The sequence below is a fragment of the Lissotriton vulgaris genome, chromosome 8, assembly GCF_964263255.1.
Source record: "Lissotriton vulgaris chromosome 8, aLisVul1.2, whole genome shotgun sequence".
In the NCBI taxonomy this organism is placed as follows: Eukaryota; Metazoa; Chordata; class Amphibia; order Caudata; family Salamandridae; genus Lissotriton; species Lissotriton vulgaris.
Window position 1 is genome coordinate 981,891,808 of NC_141696.1, and position 24,374 is coordinate 981,916,181.

At 45.7% G+C, this 24,374-nt stretch overlaps 1 protein-coding gene across 12 annotated transcripts in view; it reads left to right on the top strand.

The window, feature by feature from the left end:
• The window catches only part of MYCBP2 (MYC binding protein 2), a 2,065,574-nt gene that overhangs the window by 158,386 nt on the left and 1,882,814 nt on the right, over positions 1-24,374 (top strand). For all 12 annotated transcript variants that reach the window (XM_086934832.1, XM_086934837.1, XM_086934835.1 and 9 more), the window contains exon 3: positions 6,001-6,216. In XM_086934832.1, coding sequence (XP_086790958.1) covers positions 6,001-6,216 — 216 coding nt within the window. The remainder of the gene's footprint in view (positions 1-6,000; positions 6,217-24,374) is intronic.

Sequence of the window (24,374 nt, forward strand, 5' to 3'; positions counted from 1 at the left end):
TGCACTACAAAGTATAAAGTATTGAATCTATTCCACCTGAAATATCGTGGTTGCATGGGAGCAAGTTTAAAGTCTCAACCTTGGAGATGATGCATTTTTCCATTATTTCACTATGCGCCCAGCTATCTGAGTCCCCTACTCAGCATCCTTCTGTCTCTGATGACCTAAGTCCTCTGGTATGTTATTGGTCCCAACGGGAGGAGTGCAACACAGATTAGAGCATAGGCTTAACTGTCCCCTGAGCCTGGCTAACTACACCCCTAAGAAACCGAGTCTAAGCAGAGTGGGATATGAAGTAGCTAATTCATAGAAGACTTTTTAATGAACTTTTTATTGCAACACTGTAAATTGTATGGCGAACATGTAATGAGATCTGAGCAATGTATCATTGGCAGGCTATTTATTGACGTGTTACATCACAGCAATCCACCTGGATGCCCGTATGATCAGCTCAATAGTTTAATTGCTTGGCACATCGCAGCTATTCCATAACTAAAGCCTTTCACACCCAGGAGAGATGCACGCAGCAATATTTATTATAACTTATAGTAAGAAATAAAAATAACAAAAGGACCCTTGGCAGCGACCAGTGGCATAACCCCATCTCATTGGTAATATATATAGAACATCTAGAGCAGGACAATCGGACGGCAAACATTTTACCGACGAAGCGCTGGGGAGTAACCTCTCCTGTCCTCCGGTTAAGGCCATTTCAACTTGTGAGAGCGGGGGTTTTCTCCAATCTCTGGGTGTAGTGTGGGGTTGTTATGATTTGACGTCTGTGATGAGCACCCCCCCGTCCCCCCCCCCCATACCCCCACCCCCCCCTTCCATTTTGGTTTTCCGTCTAATTCATAGAAGACTTAATTTCCAGATTTGGTATCTCAATTGGTTTTGTTCACAACTAAAGAGAAATTCAGGTGTACCAAAAAATCTCCTCCAGACATATATTAGCAATGTGTAGTGCATCCTCTATTTATTACGTTTAACACACATTTTAAACTAAAATCTCTCATTAGGACCTCCGAGGGATTTCATTAGTGAAATGTGCAAGTTGAAAGTGAAAATGTCAGTACTGGAGTTACAAATCACGGCAGGGGGAGGTAATGTGGCTTAATTCTGAGCGATCATGTATGCATGAGGCAGTCCTTTTCGTTGCACTTACCCACCCAGTTTCTGCAAGCTTTCTAGTCCCTCTCCAGTACATGTACCTGCAGCGCCGAGAGGCAAACATATTTAGTGCACAATTTTCTCTAGTACCTCTTGTTCTTTTGAAATTAGTATCTTTATAACTTGTTTTAAAACATTTTTTTTAAATTAACTATAGATGGATAATTTGAACTTCATGGCAGTGCCTGTAATACAGCTAGTACTTTCCAAGAAGAGGAATGATGGGACGAGGATCTCAGTAGTGACAACACTTTGTTCTTCAAGCTCATGATTGTTACGACACCACACTGATCGTGGTAGCATGGTACTAGAGGTAATTCAATTTAGACGCTTGACTGCAGCCCCTGCTTACATGGATATACCTAAGGAAGTAAAGTGAAACCGGATGTAAAAGTGCTCTAAGAAACTCAAGTAGTGAAGACTCTCTATTGCTTTGGAAAAATGGTTGGTTTATTACATTCTGAAGTGACATGCGTTCTAACTTATCCAAAACAAACTACACTGGCTTACCTGGCCACCATGGTTGAAGTGATGGGCAAACCAGATGTATAGAACCCACAGTGTTCAGAAATGTTCTGGAAAAGAGTATTGCCTAAATTTCTGTATAAGAGCTTCTTGTCTTCGATCATGTTTTCCTCTCATTTCTTTTCCATGTACATCAACCTCGATTAGTGGTGGTCACATCAGCCTACGGAGTCTATAAGCTACAAGTCTGTCGATGGATATGCTGCTCACATTTTTACATACTTCAATAGGAACGAAGTTCTATGCTAACTCCTATGTTTATGCTATTGTCATTTCTAACCTCACAGGAACTAAATACTTGACTTGCACGTTTTCTTCCCAAACCCAGAAATGCCAACAGAAAGGCAGTTCAATACATTGTATGCCAGGTGTATTCGTTATTTTTTTAATAGGAATAAACCTCTGAAATATGAAGTAAATATTTCCATTGTTGAGGCATGCAGCAGGGGAAAAGAGGCCTATATGCAAGGAGTTAGAGCTACTTCCCGACTCATTTTATCATTGCCCAGGAGATCAGCAGAACTGTGTATATATCAACCTAGTCCTTTCCCATCTCAGTCAATAGGACTACTTTATAGGGCTGAAGGGGATGTTCTCCACTTTTTCTATGCTCTGAAATTAAACCGAAAGAGTAGAGAATACATACAGGATTCCACAAAGCCACTTATTTTGGAACATTTTAGACACTACCAGCTTTTCCCTTTCCGATTATTTTACAAGGACCTTTAATCTATAGACCACGTCGTCTTTATATTCAGATTGAAACTAGTTAATTCTTGCTGCTTAGGTTTATCCAAGTGCTCAACACTTTATGGTGACAAGAATTAACTTAGTGGGTAGACATAATTTCTTGTTTTCCATCCTTGTTGAACATTGTGTGTGTGTGTGTGTGTGTGTGTGTGTGTGTGTATATATATATATATATATATATATATATATATATATATATATATATATATATATATATATATATATTCAAAACAAAGCACAGGGTCCTGCTGGGATTCTTCTCCCGGGCCAGGTGGCGCATAAAGATCGGCGGACCACAGAAGCCGATACCGTATAATCCAAGAATCGCCTCACAGCAATAGACAAATGCGCACTCAGGAATCCATAATTAGCATAAGGAGTTTATTCTCAGGTTAACACGCTACGCGTTTCGACACACTTGTGCCTTGATCACACGTGAACCACCCTGGTCGGTGTGGCTGGTTTTGCACAGCAAAAAACATAGAAGAGGTGACTAACATTGCTAACGCGCCAGGTCATTTTCACAACAAATGGTGTCGCCATCTTGGAATGGGAAACCACGCGCTATTACTATTAGTGTCGAAACGCGTAGCGTGTTAACCTGAGAATAAACTCCTTATGCTAATTATGGATTCCTGAGTGCGCATTTGTCTATTGCTGTGAGGCGATTCTTGGATTTTATATATATATATATATATATATATATATATATATATATAGTTCAGTTGCCCACAAGCGAGGCGCACTCCCCCTTGGCGTAGTCGGGTCAAGGAAGGTTGTAGGTGACACCAGCGTCATGCAGCAACCGACGTGTTTCGGGCCTCCGCCCTTCTTCCAAGGTTTTACGCTGCTCCCCAAGGATTACCAACACCCAGAACTGCCAGTGTACGCCCTTTTATTTAAATCCACAATCGGACTCAGGTGAGTAAATGTCACAAAGAATTCTGGGACTGGAAGTTCTTTCGCAAAATAACACCCAAGTGGGTTGCTGGCGATCTTTGAGGCAAATGTCAAAATCCCTCTTGTAGGTGTGCCCACACTTCCTTCCTCCATTCAGCCATTCGCCGGTTTGGCCCGCCACGCTGTCACACAAAACAGCAGCAGGACCGCCTCATGAGCGGCGGTGCGCCTCCCAACCGGAATTTTGACATTTGCCTCAAAGATCGCCAGCAACCCACTTGGGTGTTATTTTGCGAAAGAACTTCCAGTCCCAGAATTCTTTGTGACATTTACTCACCTGAGTCCGATTGTGGATTTAAATAAAAGGGCTTACACCCGCAGTTCTGTGTGTTGGTAATCCTTGGGGAGCAGCGTAAAACCTTGGAAGAAGGGTGGAGGCCCGAAACGCGTCGGTTGCTGCATGACGCTGGTGTCACCTACAACCTTCCTTGACCTGACGACGCCAAGGGGGAGTGCGCCTCGCTTGTGGGCAACTGAACTTTATATTTTTTTTTTATTACTGTAGTGATAAATTCGAGGAATCGATTTGGAATGCCATGAGCTTGGAGAGATTCCAACTGTGGCAAATTGGAGTTAAGTTGGCCAAGAGTATTTTGTTGAAAACCACATAAATACCCTTGCCCATCCTTGTACCAGTGCCAGCGTTCTTTGTTGAGCGTGATCCTCTATTTTAACTAGTGACATTTACTGTATTGCAACTTTAAATGATGAACACTGTCTTCCCATTGCCCATTATATCAGGCAGGAGAGTTAGTGAACAGTGAACTATTTGGTTTTGACTCTACCAGAATTATTCCTCATACACCATGCTACTTCATAAACTTCGGTCTTTGTAATTTTCATCTCAATAGAAGTTGTTCTACAGTGGTCTTCCTTTTGTTAATCAGTACTTGTATACTTTTTTTTATTTAAGTACATTTCGGTATTGCAGCAGGCTGAAATTTATCTAAAATATACAAATATGCAATGCTTACAGTTATGCAAGTGGTTGCAGTGGTGGGCACCAGCAGTCATTTTTGTGAATCTGGGTATATAGTCAGACTTTGACCCAGAGTAAAAGTGAGGGGGACAAAAAGGAAGAAAGTGGGAGGAAATGAAAGCTAGAATAGCCGTGACCAGTGAGAAAGCAGGGATTGAAAAAAGAACGTTCTAGCATGTAATGTAGAGGAAGTAAGTGTAGAGAGGTGGAAGAAAGCGGCATGAATCAAAACTGTCTCCTTTGTGCCCTCAAGATAAGCAGTACCGGTCTTCCTTTCTGGCCTCGCTCTAGTAGGGTGGAAGGCGGTCTCTTATAACATGGATGGTATAAGGGTTCTTCAGTAGTAGGAAGGAGAAGGGTAAGGGTTCTACCTCCAGCCAAGTTAAAATATACTTAGCTATGTCACTAACTTCACCTCACAAGGCTTATCACCTATGGTGGTAATCCTTCAGAGAAAGAAACCACTCTGACTTTACGACCACTTTAGATTGTTCCTGCCATTTCTCTAAGTTGCAAAACTAAAGGGATACTTTTCTAAGCTGGCGTATGTCCACATTCCATTGAAGGTAAGAAATCGCCTGTAGCTTTTCAGAAGCTTTTTCCAGTGGGACAGGTGTACAGGATGGTTACGCAACCTGTTGGCGATTCATCTTGTAAGCGTTACTTTCTGATTACTTGACTCGGAGACTTTCATCCTGGGTGTTCGGTTTCCTCATTGCGCTTGATTGAAAACTAATATGTGCCTGTTGTGAGTACCTCTCAGTTTCTAATTGATTTTTGATTCCTATACCTTTGAAGAAATTCGATAAAACTGGTAGGAGAAAAGTGTCTTGGGCAGGAACTGTGATACTCTAGTGCATAGGAATTGCCACCCAGCAACAACTTTAAACTCATCCTCGCCTCCTCTTCAGTTGCTGATATTCCAGCCTGTGGCAGGGTGCTGAACTGGGAGTGGGCATAGAGGGGTGTGGATGTCATGCAGCTGCATGTTCCACGTGGAAGCAATGAACATTTACACTACAGTCGAACCACAGCTCAGAAGAATTAGTGCCTGCCTCGTTAACTACGTTTCCGATCAGTTGGTGATAGAAAATCACCTCGAAGTGCAGTATACTTATTACACAGGTAAACTTTATTTATTGCACTTTTACGTAGGCCAATGGTCTGATTTTTTTTTGGGGGGGGGATTTTTTTTTGCTGCTGTTCACTTGTCACTGAAGCTTTTGCTATTGGAAGGTAAGCAAAGTTTTGTATATACACTCCCGAAACAGTGTTTTATGTTTGAAAGCTTGTTTATGGATATGGTCCAACTCTTTTACATCTGTGTAGTCCAGATTTGGGGCATCTTTTGCAGAATACGGTGGAATCGAACCTACGTCCTTTTCGAAGTAATGCTGACCTCTGAGGTAAAGCTTAATCAGTTTGTAGGCAGGCTATAGAGCAGTGCAGATTTTAATTTACCTTCGATAACCCACAATTGGCAGGGCTGAATGGAGTGCTTGAACCAAAAAAAAAATACTGATGAATTTCTTGTTAAAAAGTTGTGAGCTCTCTGCTCTTAGATACATTCGCTCTGCTTTCCACAATATGCTCACATACAATTATGTTTCTTTCAGACTGAAATCCTTGAGAATGCACTTTCCATACCAGATATCAAACTTCACAGCAACCCATCTGCCTTCAACGTTTACTGCAATGTGCGTCATTGTGTCCTGGAGTGGCAAAGAAAGGAAGCGTCCCTGGCCGTGACCTCCAAGAACTCAGTGCAGAGCGGAGATTCTGACAGTGATGAAGAGGAGGAGTCCAAAGAGCCACCCATCAAGCTTCCAAAGGTCAATATCCACCCACACTTTCTCGGATAAATCAATGTATTACATCTTTTCAGAAACTGAGTGCTAAACTAACTTGTGGGCACGTTGTCTTTATTTAATTTAATTACTTCATGTAAATAAATGTTGTACTACCTTGCATTTAGGTGTCGCTTAGTGCAGAAGTAATTAAAAAAAAATCTCTACTGCTTAGCCGTTACCTAAAGCAAGTTAAACATTACCACATTTCCTTTGTATATGCCACCTTGTTTTTTATGGTTTAAATCTTTTATTCACATGTATCAAGAGCATAAAAGTTCATCATGTACACGACATTGCTCATTTGCTCTCTATGCACATACAAATCAAGGCAGTGAGTGTCGCAGGGCTAGTCATGTGGGGTTTCAAGTACAAATGTGAAATAAACGGAGAACTCATCTGGAAATCCTTTCCCTTCTCGTATCGAGTAAGTCATCTGCCAACGGTGGGGTGGTTAGAATGATGCAGCCGCCATTTGTCACACCTGGAGATAGCGTAGCCTTCCAGTCTTCAGTTGTGGGAAGGGGGTGATTCCCTCTATATGTTCATCAAGCATGTGGCGCGGCACGATTTATGATGCCGTGTCTCGAACGCTACCCATTGTAGACCCGGTGGGAAATCTCCGTTCTCAAACAGAGGTGTCATGGGGAAGTGAATGTGGTGAACCCCGTTCGGCAAGCTACCAAGTCCCACACCTCCATGACTATCTTAGTGATGGGGACTTTTGTGGGCTCCGTGACCTATCGGATCTCTTAAGGAACGGTATTTTCCAAAGAGGGAGCCTCGCAATCGTCCTGTCCTGGAGTAGCCAGTGCTTTTCGGATTAATCAATACTCCACTCGGTACTGCACCCAGATTTGGGATCCTATTCTCCCCCCCCCCCCAGCATCCCCCGCTCTGTACTAAGCTTTCATTGTTCTGCAGTATAAATATTTGCATCTATGAATGTTGGTGTCTTCATAACCAACATTGGTATTGAGCGTTTGATACCAATATGGAGTACTGCTCTTTGCTAATCAGATAATAGATTTCGATCTTCTTCAATGGTTACACTATTAAGCTTGCTTTTTGTATGCTGTCCTGCCCATTTATTTAGAATCCCCCATTGAGCGTTTTTCCAATGATGCATTTCCTCTAATTCTGGCGGGATTTTCAAACTTGTATTTAATTATTTTGTTTTAGGTAATCCATTTAGGCAATACATCTCTATATTGGAGATTTAAGCTGAATGATGCGCATAAGACTGTAATCTGGGAACAGTTAATTTGAACTAATCAGATTGAGTTTTTCTTTGATATTTTTTTTCTTCCTTTGCTTTAACCTACCAGATGTCTAGTGGTGGGGTAGACGCCCTTGACTCTCAAACTATTTTATGTGTTTCAAGGATTTTTCATTAAACAGTGAACTGGTCTATTCACTTATGCTTGATTTAACCACATTCCTCTGTTGCAGCAAATCACATGCTGAGCACAATGACCTTTGTACATAACTTTATAAACGACAGTCATTGTTAAAGCAAATAGGTTTGACTTTGACACTCAAATGCTGACAAAAGCAATACAAAAGTGTTTGCTTTCGTGCGAAACAATTTTAAAAGGGTGTGTTCGGTGTATTTATTGCATGGGTGACAAAGCATTAAATGTGATGCAGAATGTACTCTTCTCCATTATTTGGGGTGTTTTTCATAGATTCACATGCCTGAATCATTCCCCGTTGTCTAAGTGGGAGTCCCACGGTACATAAAATAGCAATAATTATGCACATAATAACCAAATAACCTTGGTAACCTAAAACCAGGAAATAAAGTAGCCCTAAGCTACAAGACAAAAACCTCCACACTTATGACTATCATAGTCATTGTATATAGTCCAAACTGTAGCCAACCAGATGACAGCACCCACCAGAATATTCTCCCCAGAGGCTCAGGCTCTCAGATTTTCTACCGCACGTCGTGTGAAGGGAGTCTCCCTGAGCTCTCCTCAGTACTTCACTATTTTTATGGATTTTTTCCTCTTCAGAATGTCATCTTCTAAGAAATCTCTCTTTAGACCTTGTGAATCTTGTGGGAAGCTCCAGCTGTTTAAAGAAGATCCCCACAAGAAGTGCATTTACTGCCTTTATCCAGATCATGAGGTGAGAGATTGTAAAATTTGCATGACCTTTCCTCAGAAGACCCTCCGAGATAGAGAAGGGCGCCTACTTCTGTGGCTACAGAAGACTAAAGATCAGGGTAACCCCTTATCTGAGGTGTGAAGTGTGGCCTCTGATTCATCTATATCCTCTAGGAAGAGGATGGCTGAGGAAAATGTATCTTCTCCTGGGGCTAAGGTGTCGAGAAAAGTTCAACCCTCTAAGGGTTCTAGCTTGCCTTCTTTTTCTTCAAAAAAGGCTTCTCCACCTTCAAAGTCTAAACCTGTTACGCCCCCAAGAAAAACAAGTCTCTGGCATCAAAAAGACTTCCTGAGAAAGATTTCCCTCAGAAAAAAGCTCAGTCGTCGACGGCTCCTCCGTCTCCGACTTTCATCGTCGACGCTACTTCTACGTCGACAGTTACCTTCTCGTCGCCGAGACCCAGGATGATCATGTCATCAGCTTCATCTCCGTCGACGCTGGTCTCTGTTGCTGTTAGACCCATCTCGTCGGCAAAGGAGATTTCATCTATCATCAGCGCTTTGTCGACGGCGAAAAGATCAACCACAAAGACAAATACAGACCATTCCCATCAGACATTTTGTTTCTTTTTTTTTTTTTTTTTTTTTTGAGTCAAAAACATGGATTGCTGGGTAGAGGTCCCCAATCTTGACACTATTAAATTTGGTGCAGGTCCTCTGTACTAGTTTTTCGCCAGTTATAGGAAGGAAAGAGGCATTAGGAAGCGGAAGAGAGGAGGAAGACAATGTTTGTGTGCAAGTGATATGGCGCAGTTTAAGCCATGTTCAACTGGTGGTAGAGACTGGCTGTATGCCTTTGGGGTCTCTGGGGAAGCCATTGGGTAGTATGGTAGCAAGTGTGTTAGGTAAAACAAAATCAGATTCTGGTCATAGGTATGTAATCCTTGCGTCTGGGTGATACCATGTTTGTGCGAAACTGCATTGAGCGGCCAAAAAGTATAAGTTAAGGTTAGGGACCCCGTAACCCCCACGGTTGCAGGGAAGTGTCATTACATCCCATTTTACCCTGGGCGTCCTTTCGCCCCACACCAACCTGATCAGGTGTGATCTCAGAGTGTTGAAAAATGTATTGGTGAGTGGGATTAGTATATTGTGAAAAAGGTATAAAAATGTTGGGAGCACAATCATTTTAATCATCGCGACCTGTCCCGCCATAGACAGGGGAAGTTTAAGCCAGGAGTCGATTTGTGTTTCCAATTTAGAAATGTCCACCCCATAATTACGACTTATAATCTGATCAGTGTCTAAATGTATGTGTATCCCCAAGTATTTTACCGAGTCCTCACACCATTCTAGAGGGAACTCTGGGACCCATCGGGCGGTGCTAGCAGTGAGGGGGAATATAACCGATTTATGCCAGTTTATCCCTAGACCCGAGAAATTGCCAAATCTGAGGATCTCTCTGAGGAGAGGGTCTAGATTTTATTTGTGGATCTCGAACATATAGGATAGTGTCGTTTGCGTATAGTGAGACCAATAGTGGACCTGTGATGAATTGTAGTCCCCTGTGTAAATGCTGTTACTGGAAATGTCTTATCAGTGGGTCCATTGCTAGAATAAACAATAAAGGGGAGAGGGGTCAGCCTTGTGTGCCACGTGATAGTGTGAAGGGGGTTGATAGTGTGCTGTTAAGTGGAGCCCGGCCGTTGGTTGTGTGTATAACAAAGCTGTGGTGGCAATGAATCTCTGGGGCAGTCTCATGCGCTGCATTATGGAAAGGAAAAAGGGCCATTCCAAGGAATCTAACGCCTTTTCGGTGTCTAACAGGATTGTGGCTGCGGGAACCTCTGGATTTATTCTGTGCAAGACATTAAAAAGGGTGTGGAGGTTAAAGTCGGTAGAGCGATGAGGAATGACACCCGACTGCGCAGGGGATATTATAAATTCCATAAGTAGCGAGAGGCGGCACACTAGCGCCTTGGCCAGGATTTTATAATCTAAGTTTTACAGTGACAGGGATCTATAGGAACTGCAGTGTAATGGGTCCTTGCCGGGTTTGGGGAGCAGTATAATAACCGCCTCTCGTAGGGTAGGAGGAAGCTGTTGTTTTTTGAGAGCTTCAGCATAGACGTTTAGAAGTTGAGGGATTAAAAGGTCTTTATAGGTTTTGTAGAATTCTCCTGTAAATCCATCCAACCCAGGGGCTGTGGTTGGATTCTGGGCTGTAATGGCTTCATCTTTGCTGTCCACTGTGATGGGCTCCGCTAAAAATCTTGCATATATTTCTCCAAGTATACCAGTGCTATCTCTGAAAGGTACGACTCTTGACCAGTTTTGTCCTGGCCTAGCCTGGATGTGTAAAGTGTCTTAAAGTAATCTAAAAATTCCTTCTGTATCAGCAGTGAGTCCTTGAGTGTAGTCCCTGATGTGGAGCAGAGTTCTGTGACATACGCCTTCAAATATGGAGGGCGGAGCATTTGTGCTAGAACTCGACCAGGGCGATCCCCTTCTCCATAAACTTTGGCATTATGATATTTCCCCATGTAGAGTATTTCTCTGTCTGCCACCTCCTTGTATTCTAAGAGCAGCGCTGCTCGTTTCATGGTGTAGTCCAAGTTAGCAGTTTCTGTTTGGGCAGTATCAAGCGTAGCCAGTTCCTTCTCTAAACTGGAAAAAGTGCCACAAATGTCGCGAAGCACTTCGGAACTTTTTGAGATACATATCCCCCTCATGTATGCCCTAAATCCCTCCCACAGCACCACCTCAAAATCCACAGAACCGGTGTCCTCTATGGCTACATAGTTCTTGTTTAAACGCTTCATCTAGGGCATGGTTCGGGAATCTCCACTTCCTTTCAAACCCCTTAGGGCGAGGAATCAACAGTTCGAGTAATACTGGGGAGTGGTCAGAGTACGACCTGGGCAGTTTCTCTGTATTGTGGAACCATTTAGATATTTCACGGGAGGCCAGCCAATAGTCCAGCCGTGTCCAGGTGTTTCTAACACCGGTATAGTGTGTAAATGTGGTGTGTGCCAGATCACTGATTCGTCCCAAATCTAGTAAGGTGAGGTGTTCGCACATGGAATGTAGGGATCTACGTGCTCTCTGCTTAGGATCTGGAGCTAAGGATGTACTATCAAATGCCGTGTTGAGCGCGACATTAAAATCGCCTAATTTTAGCAGTTTTGAGTGGAGGGCATGGAAAAAGTCAGGGGAGTCAGTGTTGGGAACATATATACATCCCAGCGCAATCCTATGATTGAATAGTGTACCCTCCACAATCGCATATCTGCCAGCATCATCGTATACGGAGGAGTGGAATTTGAAGGGGAGTCGTTTATGAATAAGAAGTGCCCCTAGCGTAGTTGCTGTAGTTAGCAAAGTAGCAGTGTGGGCCCCTTGAGGCTGCAAAACAGGACCGATCACCTGGAGGAAGATGCGTTTCTTGAAGAAGGGCTATGTCTATCTTGTGGCGGCCCAAATAGTGTAACACATGTCTTTTTTTGCGGGTGTCGTTTAAACCGCGGACATTCCATGTGGCTAAAGTCACACCTGAGGGACTGGAGTTGTGACCTAAGTGTGCCATGATAAGGTGTCCTGTAAATTATTGGCGGATAATTCAAATTTGTACCCTGCAAAAGTAACTGTAATTGAGCATAACATGAACTCATTGCAAAGCTTAAACTCTAATACCCCTCCCCCCACCTCCTACCCAGCCTTCCCGCCCATTCGGGGAGGCAAACCCCATTTTCCAAGTACATTGCATGGCACCCGTGAACCTTGAAACGTTTTGAAAACCATTCTAATGGGGTACATGTTATCGTATCCAAAAAATAAAATGGTTGATGTACACCAAAAGTGGGGGCATATGCTATCCAACGGTCCCGTAACCAATGGTAAATGATACATTCTATTTCTACAGACAGTGCCCAACAACAAGTGTGATCAAATGTAAAGAGCGGCAGCCTATGCAAATCAAACCAATCAACCATGTCCCGAACTCAAGAACAAGTCTGTGCTGGCATCCGACCCTCTATGCGGTGGGGAGGAGGTGGCGGCCTCGGAGCTTTGTTTATTGTTAAGTTTATATGTGTGGCAGAACTCTTGCACCTCCGATGGATTCTCGAATATTCGGGAGCGCCCATTGACTTCTGCCTGGCGGGGTATAACATGCCATATTTCAGGCCCAAGTTCCTTAGCGTGGCCATAGCTCCCTGGAATTTCCTCCTAGCGTCTTGCACCATAGCAGTAAAGTCAGGATAGAGGGACAGCTTGGAACCCTGCCATTGGAGGTCACCCTTTTCATGGGCTAGACGTAGCGCAGTATCCCGGTCTCTAAAGTTCATTATCCTGGCTATGATGGGTCTGGGTGGAAGGCCGGGATTAGGCCTCGGACCAAGCGACCTATGTGCGCGTTCTACCACAAATCCTGGTGTGAATGCGTCTTTACCAAAAAGCGTGTTAATAGTAGCACAATATTAACTAGCACAAGGGAAGGTTATTGACATGAAAAAATACTAACAAAATTCTTCAAATATAAAAACTTTATTCCATTTTATAGGTATTCATATAAAAATATATGATATTATTCCTAACTGCCGTGGGACGCCAGCAGCTATCATTTGCAACGCCGCGGACCCATTCGCTTGCAGCTTTTTCATCTTCTTTGATACGAAATTCGCCGTAGATACGAAAGCGAGTTGAATAGAGACGACTCGTGTTTGCAACTAAAGAAAGCTGTTCTCTGCGATCCTTACTCGTGAACCAGGGAATACGGCTCCCCTCGATCTGACCTATGCTGCTGCGACAAGATCTGCCCAACGCAGTGGCGGCATTATGGAGGCAGAGACCCGCATCACCGGGGTCGAAGATTATGTTACTGCCCTAAAGAAGAAAGTGGTGGCCATGGAAACAATCCAAAAGGGACTGGCGATGCGGCCGGAGGATACCTAGGGACGTGCTTGGTGCAACAACCTCTGTTTTGTGGGGTTCCCGGGGGGGCTGCGAGGGGGACAGTGTGGAGCGCTTCTTGACACAGTGACTGGAGGGCTGAATGCCCCCGATGTTCTCTCCCGCTGCTTTGTGGTGGAACGGGCTCACAGGGCTATACTGAAGCAGGCCCGAGCCAAGGAACCCCTTATCTATAAAAATGCACGCATCCTCCTATTCCCTGACAACGTGCGACTGGTGCAGTAGCAGCGGCAATCCTTTCTTGCGGCGATGGCCCATCATCGAGATCTCAAGCTCCCATATGCCATGCTATTTCCAGCCCGCCTGAGAGTGGTGTACCGCTCTCGTACACACTTCTTTGACACCTCGGAGGAGGTATTCAAATGCAAAGATGAAACTGTGTGGGTTCGAGTCCATACACCACCCGGTAGGGAATCTGATTTGTCCTCTAGTGAGGTGGCCAGGTGGGGACCCCGAAGCCAGCTGGGGGGAAGCAGGAGGTAGAGGTCCAGGTGTCGTTCTCAGTCCAGCGCCCCCCTTGGAACGACGTTATGGAAAAGGGCCGGGATAGATGGAGGAGTGGGGGTGCTCTAGAGAATGGTCCCCCCCACAAAATTACACTCTCTAGTGACAGGACTTGATTGGGTAGACGTCTGGAGATGCCTACATGGACCCCGTCGGAATTACACCTATTTCTCCACAACACATGATTCGTTCTCAAATCTCGATTATCTCTTTGTCCCCTGGGGGATAGAGCACAGGGTGGTGTTGGCTGACATTATGCCCAGGGGCTTGTCGGATTATTCACCGGTAGCCCTTACATTTCGGATCAGTCCGGGGCGGCAGCTACTCAGATGGGGCATGTCGGTGTGGCATTTGCAGAAAGAGGACTACAGGGAACACCTGGCAGAAGAAATAGATCACGATCTGGCAGTTAATGTAGGGTCAGTCATGTCCGCTGCTGTACTGTGGGAGGTGTTTAAACCCACGCTGAGAGGGGCGGATGTTTCCTGGTGTGTGGCGGCGCGTGGGGAGCAAAAGAGGGAATTGTTGTGTTGGGAGGCGGAAGTGGATGTGCTGGAACGCAGGAGTCTGGAGGTGGCGGCCCAGCCCGATGGCAACTAATATTGGCTCAGCAAAACTATGCAGCCCTACTGATGGACGAGGCCCGCCAGGCTTGGCTGGCAACACAGAGTAGTGTCTATCAATGGGGAGATGAATCCAGCAAGATGCTGCATCGACTATGCCAGGGTGCCTTTCATTCCCAGGCCCTGCCAAGAGTCCTGGGCCCCACGAGGGTGCCGCTTATCAAGCCCTCAGCTATTGCAGAAAGCTTTGCTGCATATTATGAGGACCTCTATGCACTGAAAGAATGCCTCACAGCCGCTGTTATAGCCAAATTTATAGATGACCTTTCACCTAAGGCTGTCTCTTATGAGGTGACGGACCTCCTGGACCGGCCTCTGTCGGACGAAGAGTTGGGCACAGCCCTGGGGGAACTCAATCCCGGGAAGGCTCCGGGACTGAACGGATTCCCCAGTGAGTTAAAAAAAGAATTGTACAGCTGGCCCCACACTTTCGGCCGGTGGTGGAGGAGGCACGGGAGCGCGGCTCGCTGCCCCCCGGACTGGAGACACGCGGAGGTGTTCCTCAAACCTGGCAGGCCTCCGGAGCAGCATGCGTCATACCGTTCCATCTCACTCCTGAATGTGGAAGCGAAGGTCTTGGCCAAGGCATTGGCCAACCGGCTTCTACCACATATTTCCACCCTGGTGCACCCTGACCAGGCTGGGTTCATGCCCCAGAGGGCGCACATGTGGCAGCGGCAGCCAGCGACAGCTGGGGGAGCCAGCGGCGCACTTGTTCGCCGGCATGGATAGGGCCTGCGACTCCCTGAGCTGGGTATATCTATTCGCCCTACTGCGGAAACTTAATCTCGGACCAAGATTTCTGGCCTATCTAATGCTACTATACACCGATCTGACAGCGTTGGTGCGGGTGGGGGGATTGATCTCTTAATCTTTCTCTATTCAGCGGGGAACGCAGCAGGGTTGCCCCCTCTCCCAGTATCTATTTGCGCTCGCCATGGAGCCGCTGGCGGCCTGGGTGCGCATTGATGCCCAGCTTCGTGGCTTTGAGTGGGCGCCGGGTCTCTCGGACAGAATAGCACTGTACGCAGATGACTTCCTGTTCTTTCTTACTCCTCTAGACAAGTCTGGCAGCGGTTGCTGCGTATACTAGAGATTTTTGTGGAAACCTCAGGATTGTATATGAACCCACCTAAGCTATGCTGCGGGTCCTGGGGTGTCGACTGAGAATGGGAGCCTGGGCTGCATCGGTTTAATTGGCGGTGGGGGGCTGAAATATTTGGGGGTCTTCCTGTATGACGTGCTGGTGGTGTCTTGGGAACGCAGTCTGGTCCTGGTGTGGGACCGTACCCGGGAAGTTCTTAAGGTGTGGTCCTGCATGCCCCTGTCCATAATTGGTAGGTTTGCAATTTTTAAGATGGTGGAGCTTCCCCGACTCCTCTACCAGTTGCAGAACCATCCATACGAAATCCTACCTCGATGGTTCTGGCAAGTGAACACGGCGCTGAGACAGTTTCTGTGGGAGGGGGGCAAGGTTCGGGTGGCCCTGCGCACATGCTTCCTGTCTACGTACTCTGGGGGTCTTGCTTCGTCAGATGACCTCTCCTACTATCAAGCCTCGCATCTGCTGGTCCTCAATGAGTGGTGGTATGGGAACAGGGGGGGCCTGGGATATGCGGTTGAGCGGCAGCTTACGGGGCGCCATTCCCTACATACGTTACTATACTCCGCACCGCTTCGGAGATCTTTGCCGTCTGCCACGCGGGTAGTATTCTTTATCTGGAGGCAGGATCTACGCAGGATGGGGTGGTGGAATACCTTGAGCCGTGAGACCCCCCTTTGGGGCAACGGGCCCCTATCTCAGCTGGCAGCACTGCAGGGCTTCCGGGGATGGGATGCAATAGGCATCTCGGTTCTGGGGGATGTTATGAAGGATCTGACACTCAAATCATTTCAGGACCTGCATGAAGAGTATGCAATGGCGCGATCCCAGTTCTACCGCTATCTACAATTTAGGCACGTCCTCGCCCCTAGCCTGGAGGGCCTGAAATCTCTACACAACTTTAGCCCCATAGAAGTGAAGGTCTTCATGGGGGGTCTCCTGGATCGCAAGATCTCCCGAATATACCAGACATTGGTCATTCACTGTCCCCCCAGCCTGCAGAGGCTTAGGAATGCATGGGAGGCGGATGTGGGTGAATTGGAGGAGGAGGACTGGGCTGAGGGTTTAGTGGGCCCACGTGGGGCGGCTAGTGCAATTCGCCTCCGGCTAGTGCAATTTAAATACTTACACCCACTTACCCAACTGCCGTTTCAGAATGAGACCATTGCAAGAAGAGCTCAACCTTCAGTGGTTGCACATTTTGGGGTCGTTCGACGATAACATTCACATCACTCCTCTGATGCAAGAAGCCTTCCTTTGGTGGACTCAAATAAAGAATGTCAGGGAAGGATGTGCATTCCTGGTTGAACTGCCTAATTTCCCTATAACCACAGATGCTTCCCTCGAGGGATGGGGGCGCACCTTCAAGGGATGACGGTTAACAGCAAGTGGAGCATCCAACAAAAGAAGTGGCATATCAACCTTCTGGAGTTGAGAGCCATTTTCTTGGCCCTGCAGTCATTTCGAACCGTCATTCAGGGAACCCCAGTACTAATTTGAACGGACAACCCTGCAAGTATGCATTACTTGAACAAGCAGGGAGGGACAAAGTCAGCCCTACTCTCTCAACAAGCTCAAGAGATCTGGGACTGGGCTATTCGTCACAAGATCAGCTATTCATGTTCCAGGAATCTCCAATGTCCTAGCGGATTCCCTCAGCAGGTCAACTATATCCAATCATGAGTGGGAGCTACATCAACCAACTTTGAACAGTCTTTCGTGAGTGGGGTCACCCCGATCTAGACCATTTTCGACCAGTCAGAATCGCAAATGCCCATCCTTTGCAAGTTGGGTTCCCCACAACGACTCATGCAGGAATGCGTTTTCAATGAATTGTTCACATATATATGCCTAATCCTTTCCTCTGATTCCGTTGGTTCCCAGAGTTCTCCGCAAGATCAAGAAACAACCTTGCCGCATGATACTCATTGCTCCCAGATGGCCTCGCCAATACTGGTTCACCGAACTTCTCCTTCTCTCGGAGCGCGATCCCATTCAGTTTCAACTCAAATAATTTTAGACTGATTTCCAGACTACTGCTCCCTGCAAAAATCACAGAAACATTAATGAATACCCAACTCAGTTGATTTCTAGAAGTGTGGCTCACTGGTTAGAGCAGGCAGACCCTGAAGCAGAGGTCAGACCCGGGACCAGGGTTCAATTCCCGACGCAGCAGGGTCTTGAGCTCAAATGTCCATGGACTCGATAATTCTCGCTTCGGTGCCTGACCTAATCATGGGTTCACACTCTGCAACTCTGGGCATTAAGCTTGCTTAATCTCCACAACGGCCCACCGCGGCGGGATGCCTGGCTTTCACCTTGTGGATGCCCTGTAGGGGCTATCTCACAGGGAAAAGCCAGGACGGGTTCCCAAGGCAAGCGCGGAGATACCCCATTCGGGGGTCGATTCAGGCGCTATATAAGAAACATAATAATAATAATAGAGGATGGACATGTACTTGACCCTACTCGGTATGGTTTCAGAGGGAGCCATAGTACAGAGTCTGCTCTCATCAAGTCTACTGAAGAAATTAGGGCCACTCTGGATCAAGGAGGGAACGGAGCCCTGATCATGCTGGACTTCTCCGCGGCGTTTGACACGGTCCACCATGTATTATTGATAGACCGGCTGCATGAAATTGGTGTCAAAGGCAGGGCTTGGAAACTGATCAAATCATTTTTAGCAGATAGAGTGCAGACAGTTACGCGTGGCAACTTTGCTGCAAAGTCATTTTCCTTCCCATGTGGAGTCCCGCAGGGGTCGTCTAAGATCCCCACTCTTTTTAATGTTTGTCTCGCAGCTTGCCCCCCTCATTGAATCCTTTGGGTTCAAGTTGACTTCATACGCCGATGACACACACATTGTTGTCTCTGCTACCCAATGACTCAGGAGCCAGCACTCAGTTTCCATGACTGCTTGACAGCTGTGGGTGGCTGGATGGCCCGGAACTGTTTGAAGCTCAACTCTACCAAAACAGAGGTGATATTGTTTGGTAACAACCCCCAATTTTGGACCCCAGCATGGTGGCCAGACTCTCGTGGCCCTCTTCCAACACCGGTCAGGAAAGTAAAAAACTTAGGGTTCATAATTGATAATAAACTGTCCCACAAAGACCAAGTAAACTCAGTTGTTTCAGCTACCTCTTACATTTTAAAATCATGCAAAAGAATATTGGCATATCTTCCTATTGAAAGTCAGAAGACAGTTGTCACTGCTTTAGCCATGTCCAGGTTGGACTACTGCAATGGCCTATATGTTAACGCTCAGGAAGGTCTTTTAAGGAAACTTCAACTCGTACAGAATGCAGCAGCCAGATTGCTGTCAGGCACTCGAAAATATGAATCTATTTCGGCAGAAATCAGAAAGGTACATTGGCTGCCTGTTAAGAAGCGAGTTTTGTTTAAGGCCTTATGCGTAACCCATAAATCACTCCATGCCACTGGTCCAAATCATCTGATCCAAAATTTCAACCGGTATGTTCCTACCAGATCCTTGCGCTCCTCTGAAGCCAAACTCATCTGCATACCATTGGCAAAAAAAGCCAATTGGGGTGGCAGGAGTTTTTTTGGAGGTGCCGCCAAAGAATGGAATTCCCTTCCACTCTTCCTCAGAGGCATAACAGAGCTTATTGTTTTTAGGAAGGCTCTGAAAACCTGGTTGTTCAATGCCTAATGCCCAAAGTAACTCCCATGACCAGGTCTTAGGTGGACATCTTTCTTAGCGCCAGGACACCCTTGGGTAGCAGCACGCTTTATAAATGTCAATAACATTAACATTAGCCAATACTGAACCTTCTATCCATCCAGAACGGACGGATCTGTCACCTGGACCCAGCATCTGAGATTAGCAGCCTGGCTCCTCAACACCTTGAATTCGCACACCTAACTATTCCTGCGGACTGTCGGGAAGTTTTAGCTAATGCTAGAGTGCCTTCTACTATTAAAACATACAAGCTAAAATGGAAGAGATTTTTTCATGTGGTGTCAATCTGTCAATATACATCCGATTCATGCAAAACTAGAACAAATGTTACCATTCTTTCTTCACTTGTCAAGATCGGGCGTAACCCATTCCACTTTGAAGGTGTTCTCGGCGGCGATTTCAATGTTTAGGCAGGATGGATGTAATTCTCTTTATTCAACTAGAGTCATTCAGCAATTCTTCAAGGGATTGTTTCAGATGTTTCCCCCCTATTCGGTGTCCACCTCCATCCTGGCATGTTAATGTGATGCTTACACAACTTATGCGGCACCCCTTTGAGCCTATCCATAAAGTGGACTTAAAGTTTCTTTCCTGGAAAGTTTCTTTGCTATTGGCTCTAACATCAGTAAGGAGAGTCAGTGACATTGAAACTTTCACTATAAAGGCACCTTTTCTTCAATTCACCTCAAAATCAGTAGTGCTACGCACCAATCCCAGCTTCATGCCAAAAGTACCTGCGGACTTTCACCTTAATGAGCCAATCATTTTAAAGACCTTCTTTTCAAATCCGCTGACACCTGCGGAAAGGGCTTTGCATTCCCTTGACATCAGATGTCTCAAGTTCTGTTTACAACAAACTGCAACAATCCGTAAATTGGACCAACTGTTTGTGGCCTATGGTAGATTACGTCAAGGATATTCGGTTTCCAAACCGACCATAGCTCGTTGGATTTCTGCTGCGATTTGTCTATGCCATCAACAGGCTGGAAGACCTTTGCAGGCAACCCCAAGAGCGTATTCTATGAGAGCAATTTCTCCATCAACCGCTCTCTTTGCCGGTGTACCTCTTAATCAAATCAGCAGAGCGGCAACTTGGTCCAGCAGACACACTTTTACCAAACACTACTGTTTGGACGCCTCAAACAATGCAGATACGTCAGTGGGACAGGCTGTTCTCCGCAATCTTTTTAAATAAAGTGAGCCTCTGTTCTCCCTCCTCCACTATGCCCCTTTTTTTTTTTTAGACGCTTATTGACATACTGTTTTCTATGTCTTGAAATTGTTCTGCATATGTTGAACACACATGTCTTTATGTTGAACTACGATAATATTGGCACTTCATTGCATGATATATTCATAGATTCACATGCAACCAGCCCACCTCCCCTCAGAGGCTGATTTAGGCTATCATGCTTTGGTTCACACCTGTGCGAGAAAATCTGAGAGCCTCTGGGGAGAACATTCTGGTGGATGCTGTCGCCTGATTGGCTGCAGTTTGGACTATATAAAATGACTATGATAGTCATAAGTGTGGAGGTTTTTTCTTGTAGCTTTGGGCTACTTTACTTCCTGGTTTTGTTACCAAGGTTATTTGGTTATTATGTGCATAATTATTGTTTTTTTATGTACCGTGGGACTCCCACTCCGACGACGGGGAATGATTCAGGCATGTGAATCTATGAATGACACCAATACTGGAGAACCACAGATTACAGGTAAGTAACTATTGGTTCGAGGCATATGGGCTGCAGATGGTACATTTATGAATAGATCGCCATCTGGTGTTGGGCTCGGATGATTGCACTTGTTTTTCTCTTGGAGAAGTCTTTTGTCGTCACGAGACTGATGATGACTCCTTTGGTTGCTAGTGCGCATGGGCATCGGCTCCATCCTTGGATTGTTTTTTTCCGCAATTGGGTTCGAATGAGGATCGAAGCGCTCCGGATCGACTTCGGGAAAAAAGTGATATTTTGGCGCGTATTCCCTTTCCAATTCGACGGTATTGTTATCGAACGAGAGTTCATTTCCATCTTGACGCGTTTCGACGTCAACAACAACAGTTACAACTTCTACGTCGACGAGACCGGGAGGCCTACCTCGACGTAGTCCAGCCCGGAGTCCATGGAAAGGACTCCATTAAAGAGATGTCCAACGTGTGGTGCTAAGTTCCCACACAAGGACCTACACGAGGTGTGCAATCTCTGCCTATCACCTGAACACGAATCCAGGGACTGTGAAGCCTGCGCAGCATTCTCCTCCAAGTCGACGATTAGAAACCGTCGAGCCCGAAGACACGAAGTGTCGAATGCAGTCAGAGGCAATCCCGGAGCTGTTCGAGGCCCAGCACCCCGAAGAAGAAGAAGAAGAAGAAGAAGAAGAAGAAGAAGAAGATGAGGAGGAGTCTGGGTCTGAAGTGGACGAGTCTGATGTCGAAGAAATCGTCGATCATCAAACCGTGAGTGACGACGTCCCCTTACCAAAAAACCGACCCCGTTTGGTGTCGACCCCGCCTTCGAGCCCGGTCAGACTACCGAAATAAGTTTCCGACGCCCCGCCTTCGGGCCTGGCAACGAAACCGAAACACTCTGCCTCCCACCATGTCGGATCCGAGAAGCGGTCGACATCGACACCGAAGCTCCATACAAAGGAAGGCTCGCAGTCGAAACATTCCATGTCGAAACCGAAACATGCTTCGACGCCGAAGACTTACTCGACACCGAAAAAAATCGGAATCAAGCAAATTCTCGGTACCGAAAACACAGAACACTGACGGTCAGAAGCAAAGGCACCTTTCGGAACGAAAAATTTCGGTACCGACACAGGAGCATCAGACAGATCCAAAACAAAAAAGACTTTTGTTTATCGATCCGCAAACTGGCAAAGTGGTGACAAAACTACCTAAAAAGAGGAAGAATTAACAGTTGGACGACAAAGCTCTTCCTCCTAAAAAGAGAACAATGGGGACAAATACAACTCCTCCCCTTTCTCCTCAACCTACAGACACACCATCTTCTCCTCTTCCTCGCACTCTGCCAGCTATTCCTCCACCTTCTACACCAAGACCATCTGCACCTCAAACAGATGTAGAAAGTGATACAGGGGAGGGAGAACTTCATGGGGATGACGACACTGCCCCAGATGAAGCAGACCCATGGGAGGATTATAACGCAGGGTCAGATAATAACGACCCCGAACTATATCCCTCAAAACCCTCACCACCTGATGATAATACAGGTTTTGCACAGTTAATTAATAAAGCAGCAAAATACCACAAGGTAGTCTTGCACAAGGAACCTCAAATAGAGGATTTCCTTTTAGAAACACTACTGCTGCACAAAGAACATCAGGAACACTACCAATGCTTAAGGGTCTTCTCAATCACACATCTGACATATTCAAAGACCCTGTGAGGGCTAGGTTATTAAACCCAAGAATTGATAAAAAATATAAGCAGCCCCAAAGGACCCAATATTTATCAAAGGACAGGTACCTCTCGACTCGCTAGTAGTCACAAACGCTCGTAAGAGAGCAAACTCATTAACTACAGGAGAAGCTCCTCCTCCTGATAAGGAGTCCAAGTTAATAGATGCCTCTGGCAAGAGAGTAGCATCCCAAGCGGCAAACAGCTGGCGCATAGCTAATACACAAGCGCTACTTGCACGCTATGATAGAGCTCATTATGATGAGTTAGAAAAACTCATTACACATCTCCCTAAAGAACATAAAAAAAAGGCAGATCAGCTCATACAAGAAGTGAAGATAATAACTAACACTTCCATTAAATACGCCTTAGATGCAGCAGACACTGCAGCAAGATCCATAAACACCAGTATCATGTTAAGAAGACCAGTATGGCTGAGATTCTCAGGGTTCAAACAAGAAGTACAAACATCCTTATTGAACCAGCCTTTTGATGAAAAAACACTTTTTGGCTCACATACAGACGAGACGTTAGAAAAAATGAAAAAAGACACAAACGGCTAAATCAATGGGAGCATTGCACAGCCAACTCAAAGGGGTTCCTTTCGTAGGTCCACCTATAGAGGCGGGTCAAAGAATACAGGCACAAGCCAGCAATCTACCTCTTTTATACCAACATCACCCAGAGGTAATTCAAGAGGCAGTTACAGAGGTAACAACAACAAGGGTAGAGGTCGCGGAAATAACATCACCGCAACACCCCAACCCCAAAACAGTGACTTCATACAACTCCCCCCAGACCATATAACACTGGTCGGGGGAAGTCTATCACAGTTCCTACCCGTCTATGAAAACATCACATCAGATAGGTGGGTGAGACAAATTATCCAACATGGTTATTGCCTAGAACTCACAGCTACTCCACCAAACATCCACCCCCAAACAGCGTCCAATGAGTCAAGATCATCTAACATTGTTAAAATAGGAAGTACTATCACTGCTACAAAAGCATACTAAGAAGGTTCCACAACATCATCAAGGAACAGGGGTATACTCTCTATACTTCCTAATTCCCAAAAAAAGACGGGTCTCTAAGGCCAATACTAGTACTCAGACCTCTCAATGCATACATAAATTTGGAACATTTCCACATGGTCACGCTCCAACAAGTACTTCCTTTACTGAAGAAAGGGGACTTCCTTTCTACACTGGATCTAAAAGACGCTTACTTTCACACCCCAATTCACAAAGCCCACAGGAAATACCTCAGGTTTGTTGTGGAAGGACAACATTATCAGTTCAAAGTCCTTCCGTTTGGGGTCATAACAGCACCAAGGGTGTTCACAAAATGCCTAGCAGTGGTTGCAGCACACCTAAGAAGACAACAAATACATGTCTTCCCTTACTTGGACGATTGGCTAATAAAAGCCAAATCACAAGAAGAATGTCTTCAAAACACACAAAAGACCATTCAGTTGCTGCACCAACTGGGGTTTACGGTGAACTACACAAAATCCCACCTGCAACAAAACAAAATTCAACAATATCTAGGGGCTACTATAGACACAGAAAAAGCCAAAGTATACCCCAATCCAATCAGGATACAAACAATGCTCACGTTGATCCAAAGATTTCAACCACAACACTCACTAACAGCTCGAGTGTTCATGCAGCTATTAGGGATTATGTCCTCTTGCATACTGCTAATA